Source organism: Oncorhynchus mykiss, chromosome 21 (genome assembly GCF_013265735.2).
Source record: "Oncorhynchus mykiss isolate Arlee chromosome 21, USDA_OmykA_1.1, whole genome shotgun sequence".
Taxonomy (NCBI): Eukaryota; Metazoa; Chordata; class Actinopteri; order Salmoniformes; family Salmonidae; genus Oncorhynchus; species Oncorhynchus mykiss.
In genome coordinates this window covers 43,733,398-43,746,381 of record NC_048585.1, presented here as the reverse complement: position 1 = coordinate 43,746,381, position 12,984 = coordinate 43,733,398, and the positions used below count along the sequence as shown (strand labels likewise).

The 12,984-nt window shown below is 44.0% G+C and overlaps 1 protein-coding gene across 1 annotated transcript in view; it reads left to right on the top strand.

Moving 5' to 3' along the window:
- The window catches only part of dnah2 (dynein, axonemal, heavy chain 2), a 217,575-nt gene that overhangs the window by 94,824 nt on the left and 109,767 nt on the right, over positions 1–12,984 (top strand). Inside the window, exon 29 of the mRNA XM_036957925.1 lies at positions 10,562–10,742. Within this exon, the coding sequence (XP_036813820.1) occupies positions 10,562–10,742 (181 nt within the window). The remainder of the gene's footprint in view (positions 1–10,561; positions 10,743–12,984) is intronic.

Here is a 12,984-nt window from a genome sequence, read left to right as displayed (position 1 = left end):
AATAGACAGGATACAGAAATAAACAGACAGGTGAGGAGCCAGATAGACAAATAGACAGGATACAGAAATAAACAGACAGGTGGGGAGCCAGATAGACAAATAGACAGGATACAGAAATAAACAGACAGGTGGGGAGGCAGATAGACAAATAGACAGGATACAGAAATAAACAGACAGGTGGGGAGGCAGATAGACAAATAGACAGGATACAGAAATAAACACACAGGTGGGGAGGCAGATAGACAAATAGAAAGGATACAGAAATAAACAGACAGGTGGGGAGGCAGATAGACAAATAGACAGGATACAGAAATAAACAGACAGGTGAGGAGCCAGATAGACAAATAGACAGGATACAGAAATAAACAGACAGGTGGGGAGGCAGATAGACAAATAGACAGGATACAGAAATAAACAGACAGGTGGGGAGGCAGATAGACAAATAGACAGGATACAGAAATAAACAGACAGGTGGGGAGGCAGATAGACAAATAGACAGGATACAGAAATAAACAGACAGGTGGGGAGGCAGATAGACAAATAGACAGGATACAAAAAGAAACAGACAGGTGGGGAGGCAGATAGACAAATAGACAGGATACATAAATAAATAGACAGGATACAGAAATAAACAGACAGGTGGGGAGGCAGATAGACAAATAGACAGGATATAGAAATAAACAGACAGGTGAGGAGCCAGATAGACAAATAGACAGGATACAGAAATAAACAGACAGGTGGGGAGCCAGATAGACAAATAGACAGGATACAGAAATAAACAGACAGGTGGGGAGCCAGATAGACAAATAGACAGGATACAGAAATAAACAGACAGGTGGGGAGGCAGATAGACAAATAGACAGGATACAGAAATAAACAGACAGGTGGGGAGCCAGATAGACAAATAGACAGGATACAGAAATAAACAGACAGGTGGGGAGGCAGATAGACAAATAGACAGGATACAGAAATAAACAGACAGGTGGGGAGGCAGATAGACAAATAGACAGGATACAGAAATAAACAGACAGGTGGGGAGCCAGATAGACAAATAGACAGGATACAGAAATAAACAGACAGGTGGGGAGCCAGATAGACAAATAGACAGGATACAGAAATAAACAGACAGGTGAGGAGCCAGATAGACAAATAGACAGGATACATAAATAAACAGACAGGTGGGGAGGCAGATAGACAAATAGACAGGATACAGAAATAAACAGACAGGTGGGGAGGCAGATAGACAAATAGACAGGATACAGAAATAAACAGACAGGTGGGGAGGCAGATAGACAAATAGACAGGATACAGAAATAAACAGACAGGTGAGGAGCCAGATAGACAAATAGACAGGATACAGAAATAAACAGACAGGTGGGGAGCCAGATAGACAAATAGACAGGATATAGAAATAAACAGACAGGTGGGGAGGCAGGTAGACAAATAGACAGGATACAGAAATAAACAGACAGGTGGGGAGGCAGATAGACAAATAGACAGGATACAGAAATAAACAGACAGGTGGGGAGGCAGATAGACAAATAGACAGGGTACAGAAATAAATAGACAGGATACAGAAATAAACAGACACGTGAGGAGCCAGATAGACAAATAGACAGGATATAGAAATAAACAGACAGGTGAGGAGCCAGATAGACAAATAGACAGGATACAGAAATATACAGACAGGTGGGGAGGCAGATAGACAAATAGACAGGATACAGAAATAAACAGACAGGTGGGGAGCCAGATAGACAAATAGACAGGATATAGAAATAAACAGACAGGTGGGGAGGCAGATAGACAAATAGACAGGATACAGAAATAAACAGACAGGTGGGGAGCCAGATAGACAAATAGACAGGATACAGAAATAAACAGACAGGTGGCGAGCCAGATAGACAAATCGACAGGATACAGAAATAAACAGACAGGTGGGGAGGCAGATAGACAAATAGACAGGATACAGAAATAAACAGACAGGTGGGGAGGCAGATAGACAAATAGACAGGGTACAGAAATAAATAGACAGGATACAGAAATAAACAGACAGGTGAGGAGCCAGATAGACAAATAGACAGGATACAGAAATAAACAGACAGGTGAGGAGCCAGATAGACAAATAGACAGGATACAGAAATAAACAGACAGGTGGGGAGGCAGATAGACAAATAGACAGGATACAGAAATAAACAGACAGGTGGGGAGGCAGATAGACAAATAGACAGGATACAGAAATAAACAGACAGGTGGGGAGGCAGAAGTGGATGAGCAAAAGAAAAAGATAGTGAGAAAGAAGTGAAGGGAGCTTAAAGAGGTCCTTCTCTCTCTCTCTCTCTCTCTCTCTCTCTCTCTTCCTCCTCACATGCCAATCTCTCTATTTATAGGCTCCCAGTTACACCCCTGTTTTCTGTAGCAGAGGATGACAACGTGGGCTTGGTGTTTCAGTTTCTCTTTTCTGTTTTCTATCCCTCCTTCCCAAATCTGTTGCACACGCACACACGCACGCACACACACACACACACACACACACACACGCACCGGACAAACACACACACACACACAATCAGGCCCAGCAATTGTGCATTTTGCTGCCTTATCATCCCAGTCATACCTAGACTAAAGGAGTAGGAGAGGAGGGGAGTAGGAGAAGAGTAGGAGAGGGGGGAGGAGGAGGAGAGGAGAAGTAGAGGGGAAGGAGGGGAGTAGGTGAGGGGAGTAGGAGAGGAGTAGGAGAAGTGTAGGAGAGGAGTAGGAGAGTAGGAGAGGGGGGGAGGATGAGGAGGAGGGGAGGAGTAGGAGAGGAGTAGGAGGGGGGGAGGAGGAGTATGAGAGGAGTAGGAGAGGGTTAGGGGAGGAGGAGGAGGAGTAGGAGAGGAGTAGGAGAGGGGGGAAGGACGAGGAGTAGGAGAGGATTAGGAGAGGGGGGGAGGAGAAGGAGTAGGAGGGGGGGAGGAGGAGTAGGAGAGGAGTAGAAGTGGGGAGAGGAGTAGGAGAGGAGTAGGAGAGAAGTAGGGGAGGAGGAGGGGAGGAGTAGGAGGGGAGGAGTAGGCGAGGGGAGGAGTAGGGGAGGAGGAGGAGGAGGAGGGGGAGGAGAGGAGTAGGAGAGGGGAGGAGTAGGAGAGGAGTAGGGGAGGAGTAGGAGAGGAGGAGGGGAGGAGTAGGAGACGATTAGGAGAGGAGTAGGAGAGGGGAGGAGGAGGAGAGGAGTAGGGACATGTGATGGGGTTATTTTAATCTCTCCGAAGCTTAGATCACTCTTCAGAATATTTCCATCTTTTCCAGGATTTACCCGTCCACCCCTCCTCCAAATACCGAGCCTTTTGTATTCAGAGCTAGCCGACCTGTCATATCCAATGTGGGGGACTAAATCAATTCCGAATTATTGTGCCTCTCAATAACTGATGGCAATGTCTTGCCAGGGGAAGAGTTGATTGATGATGATGCTATGGACAGTATGAGTAAGATGTGGGGAGACACACACACATATACACACTGCCAAAGCGAACAATGTGGATGTGGCCGCCCTGGTAAGAGCACACAAACACACACACACACACACACACACACACACACACACACACACACACACACACACACACACACACACACACACAGTCTGGCTGACATTGGTTATAGGAGGGTTAACGCGTGTTATGGCCCCGTCCCTGGAGAAAGAGGACATGTGTCCAGGGGCCTCCTCTGCCAGTGCTGTTGAGGCTGCACAGCATTGTGCTGCTGTGTGTGTGTGTGTGTGTGTGTGTGTGTGTGTGTGTGTGTGAGAGAGAGTGCTGCTCTGTGCTCTGGCTATAATAACAGGAAGACAGGACACACTGTGCACGGCGGAGCACAAATCACCTGTAATTACCACCCACCCATCTCTCACTGGCCCCAGACCGGTTGCCATGAATACACATGAATACACATCCTTCAGTTGCATACACACAGACTCTCATGGACACACACACACCTCACACTATGTACTCGGTCACGCACACTAAAATCAAAAACACTATCACACTCATACAGTATATAATTGCATCTACACTGTTGTCCGTACTCCACTACACAAGAACACACACATTATGTTCTCCTCTGGTAAAACATAGCACACAGTGCACTACACCCGCCCACGCTTGAGAAAGGCAGTCACACACACTCACACGCCCTTTTGTTCTGTTTGAATGTACACTCCCCAACCTGCACTCCCCGTCACACAGTCCCATATGCACTTGATAGCTGAGGATAGTAGTTACAGTGAGCTATGTTCCCTTTCTGTGTTGTTCTGTTATTGCATTACAAGCCCCCTCTCTCTCTCTCTGTTTCCTCTCTCTCTCTCTCTTTCTCTCTCTCTCTCTGCCCTTTCTCTCTCTCTCTCTCTCTCTCTCTCTCTCTCTCTCTCTCTCTCTCTCTCTGTTTCCTCTCTCTCTCTCTGCCCTTTCTCTCTCTCTCTTTCTCTCTCTCTTGCTGTCCTCTCTCTCTTTCTCTCTCTTTCTCTCCCTCTCTCTCTATTTCTCTATTTCTCTCTCTCTCTCTTTCTCTCTCTCTCTCTGTCCTTTCTCTCTTTCTCTCTCCCCCTCTCTCTCTCTCTCGCCCTCTCTCTGTCCCTCTCTCTCTCTCTCTCTCTCTCTCTCTCACACATATTTCCCCACACACACCACTCTCCAGCCTCCCCTCTGTGTAATTTAGTGCTCACCCTGTTTACTCTGCAATGCCGCACAAGACCTCTGAAAATGATTTCAGCCCAGGTCTACCCTCTCTCCAAATGATGGCCATTGATTTGTGTCTTTATGATGTCTTTAGTGCAAAGTGCTCCCCCGTCTGGCTCGCACAGCCCAACACTGCCACCCAGTGCTTAGCCCATACGCCAATAGGAGTGTGTGTGTGTGTGCATAACTGTGTGTGTGTGTATGTGAGAGAGAGAGCCGCTCTCCTGGATTTCATTACCTTGGGCAGATCTTGGCTGACTGCTGGAGAATGCAGGAATGCCTTGGCCATCTGCTGCAGATTAGAGTTAGACCTCCAGCCCAAATCAATTAGCATCCCCGGCCAGCTACGCTGATCGGCCAGGGAGGGGGGAAAGGCTAGGAGGCGAACACTACGCTAAGGCACCATCAGTCAGCTAGGGAGGCTACGCTAAAGCTAGCACTACAAAAGCTCGGTTACGCTAGGCTAACGCTAAGGCACAGGGAGTCAACTGTGGATGGGGGAAAGACTAAGAGGCTAGTCTATGGATGGGGGGGGGGGGTCAATGAAAGCCAGGGGCAATGAAAGAGGCCTAGGGTTGCTAGACACACAAACAAGCATTCAATCAAACATACACACACGCACGCACGCGCACACACACATGCAGTGCAGATACACATGCATGCTCACTCAGGTAAATGCACAAAACTCATGTACAGTAGAGATAATAAGATACACACTCGTATTCACAAGGTGTCTTAGATTCAGACAAATACAGTTGGCTTCACTAGCTTCACAGAGACATAAAACACAAAGAACTCACTGTTGTTTCCAGATATGGTCCCAATTATCTGAAACATATTTCTAACTGAGGGCAGCCTGACATTTTTGGAGATCATAGTGTGTGTGTTTCTGTATGCTGTTGCCCCTTTGTTTGTGTGTGTGTTGGGTCTCAGAGGAGGTCCTCAGTAATACAGTCGATGCAGGAGACTTCTGTCAGCTCCCTTTGCTTGTCTCTCACCTGTTCCTCCCGCCATGTTTCTTTTAGTGTGAGGACAGATTTTTTACTTGTTATTTTTTATTTTTTACCCCAATGAGGCTGATGGAACAGATCAGACCATTTAGCTTAAAATGTTGATAAAGTTGTATTTATCGGGAAAACACAGTTCTCAAAAGGTCAGGGCTTAACAAACTATAGTTTTGGCAAGTCGGTTAGGACATCTATGTTGTGTATGACACAAGTTATGTTTCCATCAATTGTTTTCAGGCAGATTATTTCACTTATAATTCACTTTATCGAAATTCCAGTGGGTCAGAAGTTTACATACACTATGTTGACTGTGCCTATAAACAGCTTGGAAAATTCCAGGAAATTATGTCATGGCTTTAGAATCTTCTGATAGGCTAATTGACATCATTTGAGTCAATTAGAGGTGTACCTGTGGATGTATTTCAAGGCCTATCTTCAAACTCAGTGCCTTTTTGCTTGACATCATGGGAAAATCAAAAGAAATCAGCCAAGACCTCAGAAAAAAATTGTAGACCTCCACAAGCCTGGTTCATCCTTGGGAGCAATTTCCAAATGCCTGAAGGTACCATGTTCATCTGTACAAACAATAGTATGCAAGTATAAACACCATGGGACCACGCAGCCGTCATACCGCTCAGGAAGAAGACGCTTTCTGTCTCCTAGAGATAAATGTACTTTGGTGCGAAAAGTGCAAATCAATCCCAGAACAACAGCAAAGGACCTTGTGAAGATTCTGGAGGAAACAGGTACAGAAGTATCTATATCCACAGTAAAACGAGTCCTATATCGACATAACCTGAAAGGCCGCTCAGCAAGGAACTGCCATAAGAAAAGCCAGACTACGGTTTGCAATTGCACATGGGGACAAAGATTGTGCTTTTTGGAGAAATGTCCTCTGGTCTGATGAAACAAAAATAGAACTGTTTGGCCATAATGACCATCGTTATGTTTGGAGGAAAAAGGCGGGATGCTTGCAAGCTGAAGAACACCATCCCAACCGTGAAGCACGGGGTTGGCAGCATCATGTTGCTGGGGGTGCTTTGCTGCAGGAGGGACTGGTGCACTTCACAAAATAAATGGCATCATGAGGTAGGAAAATTATGTGGATATATTGAAGCAACATCTCAAGACATCAGTCAGGAAGTTAAAGTTAAACCTCAAGCATACTTCCAAGCAAAATGGCTTAAGGACACCAAAGTCAAGGTATTGGAGTGGCCGTCACAAAGCCCTGACCTCAATCCTATAGAACATTTGTGTGTAGAACTGAAAAAGCGTGTGCAAGCAAGGAGGCCTACAAACCTGACTGAGTTACACCAGCTCTGTCAGGAGGAATGGGCCAAAATTCAACCAACTTATTGTGGGAAGCTTGTGGGAGGCTACCCAAAACATTTGACCCAAGTTAAACAATTTAAAGGCAAAGCTACCAAATACTAATTGAGTGTATGTAAACTTCTGACCCACTGGGAATGTGATGAATGAAATAAAAGCTGAAATAAATAATTCTCTCTACTGATTTTCTGACATTTCACATTCTGAAAATAAAGTGGTGATCTTAACTGACCTAAGACAGGGAATTTTTATTCGGATTAAATGTCAGGAATTGTGAAAAACTGAGTTTAAATGTATTTGACTAAGGTGTACGTAAACTTCCGACTTCAACAGTAGATAATGAGCATAGAGAAGATAAAGACATGTTTAGAACTGATAATTGATCACATGGTGCAAGATTGAATTAAATTAATTGATTATTGAATGTTATAATGGACACTGCTTTGTAGAACCAAAACGTACACAGGCTCTGCTCAACAAACTTGAACTCAAGAACAAATTGTTTTGGGGGATGCAGTTCGAGAACAATATGGTGCTTATCACCTTTCACGGCAGTAAAGAAATAATATTTTTTGTTTGCCTAGCAATAAACAAATTACGTTGTTTTTTTAAGCACACGACACACGTTTACAAGTCTGCGGGTTTACTGACTCAAATGAAAGAAATTAGTTGAAAGAGTTGCTGTTTTGACTGAATGAGTCGATAAAAAGAGCCGAACTTCCCATGTTTGGCCACATTTTCTGCCGCCTCCCTCATGTGAGCATAGGTTTGGACATGAGGCTGTAACCAGCGTATCACATACACTTTGACATGTCGGCTTTTTTTATTTAAGTTCATGAGAAATAGATTTGAATATTATTCCAATGCCTCTCTGATCCAATTCTGATCGGACTAATTGTTTGATATTGGGATTGTTGTGGGATTATTATATTTTAGATGTCCATTCAGACGACACAACACAACACAGCCAGTTTTGGTTTTTGTTGAGCCCTGCACACACACACACACACACACACACACACACACACACACATCACCAACAGATATTCCACAGCCTTCATGTGAAATATCATCAAAGCAAAATGCACACACACGTATACAATAGCTACAGTATACAGTAAACAGCAGTAATGGCTATTCACCTGTCTGTACAGTAATCAGGCACACACACACACACACACACACACACACACACACACACACACACACACACACACACACACACACACACACACACACACACACACACACACACACACACCTCCCCACAGGTCTGTCTCTGGGCTCCATTCAGGCAGGCAGCTCTCTGGGCACTAGCCCTGAGGTCCGAGCTCACACACATTCCTTCTCTAGCTCTGCTGGATAACACCAGATCCTTCAGCATGTATTATGTTTGTGTGTGTGTGTTTGTGTGTGGCGGATGGATGGATCAAGTCAAGCATATGTGCAGAGTGTGGCGAGTGTTGTTGGTAAGTGAGTTTGTGGTCAGCGTATATTGCATCAGCAGTCGATGGAGACATAGTGATGTGTGTGTGTCGGCTCAGTGTGCGTGTTTTTGTGCGTGTCATGCGTTTGCTTGTCTTTGTATTTTTTTGGATCAGTTGACAGTTGTATGGCTGTACATGATGAGTTAGTGTGTGTGTGGGTGTGGCATTACAAGCAGAGCAGAGTGAACATAGGGTCTTGAATGTGTAAGTGGTAGCATGGGCCAACATCCCTGTGAAACGCTTTTGACACCTTGTAGAGCCCTTGCCCTGTCGAATTGAGCGGGGGGGGGGGGGGGGGGGGGGACAAATTAGGTGTTCCTAATCTCAGTGTACATTATGGAGAGTGTGTGATTAGTCACTAACAGTGTGTACCTGTGCTTTGAGTGATTGTGTGTGTGTGCATTTAAGCATTGTGTGTGTGCTCTGAGCAGTGTATGCCCTATGCGCCATGCGTGTGTGTGTGCGCTCTGAGCTGTGTGTGTGTGTGTCCCTAGCTGATGGAGCGTGCGGATAACCTAGCCTCCTCTTTTCATTGCCCTTCCCTCAATAACCCATATCTCTCTCTCTCTCTCTCTCTCTCTCTCTCTCTCTCTCTCTCTCTCTCACACTCTCTCTCGCTCTCACTCTGTCTTTTTTCTTTCTCTCTCTCTCTCTCTCTTTTTTATTTCTATCTATCTCTCTCACTCACTCACTCCCTCTCTCTTTTTCTTTCTCTCTCTCTCTCATTTAGAACACTATTTGAATCCTATCCTATCTCTCCCACCTAATGTGGTGAAACAACAGGTAGGCTATGCTGACAACCCCCAAACCACCCAGTCTGGTATTGTAGGTAGTTGAACCTGTAGTTCCTGTGGTGACGGGACTCAGTGTGAATACATTAAGGCCCTCTCTCTCCTCTCCTCTCTGCATGGCCCTGTCTCTCTCTGCACCACAGTCCTTGAGAACTCAAATTGACATTGGAGGACTGGTTATTAATACGTGGACAACAGTGATATGGGCGCGCTTGTGTACCGCTGTGTGTATGTGTCTAATACACAGTGTGCTCAGAATACACCACGTCTGATGAAATGAAAGAATAGTTGCCTCTCTGCACACCTGCTGAAGTCATGATCTCTGTGTGTGTGTGTGTGTGTGTGTGTGTGTGTGTGTCAGCCGTGCCTTTATGTGTGTATTCCTGCTTTTGAGGGTTTGCAGGTGTGTGTACTTGTGTGTGTCTGCCTGTTTGTGTCTGTGTGTGTATGCGTCAGGTGTCACCCACCGCGTCTGATCCCCGCAGAAGGCCGTTGGCATGGCGACGGCTGCAGTGCCGCACGAGGCTGCTGCCATGGTTACCAGGCACGCTAGGGGGGGGTGGGGGGCGGAGACCACAGCTTCTTACTTTGTCCCCTTTATTTCTGTTTCTGAGAGCTCTGGTTACCTCGGCCCCCCTCTTCAACTCCAGCCTCCCCCATCATACCCTCCTCAGTCCCTCAGCTCCTCACCACTCTGTTTTCTTTGTTATCATATTTTAGAGAGGTTCAGCTAGTGAGGTATAGGAAAGGTCTGTTCTGCTGTTGTGAGGGCTGTTCCCTGTTGTGAGGGCTGTTCTTTCTTAGGTGTAGAGAGAACGTGTGTGTGTGTGTGTGTGTGTGTGTGTGTGTGTGTGTGTGTGTGTGTGTGTGTGTGCGTGTGTGTGTGAGAGTCAGTGATAATAGCTGTTCAGAGTACAGTAGCTACACAGTACTGTTATATCCCTACTCAGACTGGAGACTCAGAAACAGACTGGAGGACAGAAACATATTCTATCTTGTAATATGTGTTTGAATAATTGTGATATGTATGCACGTATAGTATGTTTGAATAAACGCAAAATATATATCTCTTTTTTTGTTCTCTGAAAATGTCAAATGCTTCTCTTTTTTCTTTGAGAAGGGTTTTAGTCATCGGTCAAACTCTGCTTATTTCAAACGACATGTATTTGAATGGGTCCAGTCATTATAATACGTGTGGACCTTGTTCCATCTGACCCGGTGTCTCCTAAACCCTCCAGGGGTACAGAGGAAGTGTTCCAGACCCTGGAGGACAACCAGGTGACCCTCTCCACCATGAAGGCGTCCAGGTTCGTCAGGGCCTTTGAGAAGGAAGTGGACCACTGGGAACGCTGCCTCTCTCTGGTGCTGGAGGTCACAGAGGTGATCCTCACTGTCCAGAGGCAGTGGATGTACCTGGAGGTAGACTGCGCACACACACACACACACACACACACACACACACACTGTCATGCACGCATAGAACCCCAATGCTCTCTCTCTCTCCCTCTCTCTCTCTCTCTCCCTCTCTCTCTCCCTCTCTCTCTCTCTCTCTCTCTCTCTCTCTCTCTCTCTCCCTCTCCCTCTCCCTCTCCCTCTCTCTCTCTCTCTCTCTCTCTCTCTCTCTCTCTCTCTCTCTCTCTCTCTCTCTCTCCCTCTCCCTCCCTCTCTCTCTCTCTCTCTCTCTCTCTCTCTCTCTCTCTCTCTCTCTCTCTCTCTCTCTCCTCACACGTTATCTTCTATTCTTACACCCTGACAGATCTTGAGTGTACTCAGGGGTCAGGAGCGTAGCAGGGGAACGGTGTGTAGGCCTTCATTCAAGTTGTATGCTGATATATAAACAAACAACCTTTCACATCAACTCACAACAATGCGCAGTTCTCTCACCATTGAGTACAACGTAAAACGCATTGAGTACAATGTAAAACACATTGAGTACAATGTAAAACACATTGACTACAATGTAAAAACGCATTGAGTACAATGTAAAACACATGGAGTACAACATGAAACACATTGAGTACAACGTAAAACGCATTAAGTACAACATGAAACACATTGAGTACAACGTAAAACGCATTAAGTACAATGTAAAAACGCATTGAGTACAATGTAAAACACATGGAGTACAACATGAAATACATTGAGTACAACGTAAAACGCATTAAGTACAATGTAAAACACATCGAGTACAACATGAAACACATTGAGTACAACATGAAATACATTGAGTACAACATGAAACACATTGAGTACAACATGAAACACATTGAGTACAACATGAAATACATTGAGTACAACATGAAACACATTGAGTACAACATGAAATACATGGAGTACAACATGAAATACATTGAGTACAACGTAAAACGCATTAAGTACAATGTAAAAACGCATTGAGTACAATGTAAAACACATGGAGTACAACATGAAACACATTGAGTACAACGTAAAACGCATTAAGTACAACATGAAACACATTGAGTACAATGTAAAACACATTGAGTACAATGTAAAAACGCATTGAGTACAATGTAAAACACATGGAGTACAACATGAAATACATTGAGTACAACGTAAAATGCATTAAGTACAATGTAAAACACATCGAGTACAACATGAAACACATTGAGTACAACATGAAATACATTGAGTACAACATGAAACACATTGAGTACAACATGAAACACATTGAGTACAACATGAAACACATTGAGTACAACATGAAACACATTGAGTACAACGTAAAACACATTGAGTACAACATGAAACACATTGAGTACAACATGAAACACATTGACTACAATATGAAACACATTGAGTACAACATAAAACACATTGAGTACAATGTAAAACACATTGAGTACAACGTAAAACACATTGAGTACAACGTAAAACACATTGAGTACAACATAAAACACATTGAGTACAACATAAAACACATTGAGTACAACATAAAACACATTGAGTACAACATAAAACACATTGAGTACAATGTAAAACACATTGAGTACAATGTAAAACGCATGGAGTACAACATGAAACACATTGAGTAAAACGCATTAAGTACAACATGAAACACATTGAGTACAACGTAAAACACATTAAGTACAATGTAAAACACATCGAGTACAACATGAAACACATTGAGTACAACATGAAACACATTGAGTACAACATGAAACACATTGAGTACAACATGAAACACATTGAGTACAACATGAAACACATTGAGTACAACATGAAACACATTGAGTACAACGTAAAACACATTGAGTACAACATGAAACACATTGAGTACAACATGAAACACATTGACTACAATATGAAACACATTGAGTACAACATAAAACACATTGGGTACAATGTAAAACACATTGAGTACAACGTAAAACACATTGAGTACAACGTAAAACACATTGAGTACAACATAAAACACATTGAGTACAACATAAAACACATTGAGTACAACATAAAACACATTGAGTACAATGTAAAACACATTGAGTACAACATAAAACACATTGAGTACAACATAAAACACATTGAGTACAACGTAAAACACATTGAGTACAACGTAAAACGTGTTTGCTCGTTTAGCTCTGATCAGCTGTCTAAACAAGAGTGGTAGAGTGTTTTAGCAACATCTAGTGTCTACTGCTGG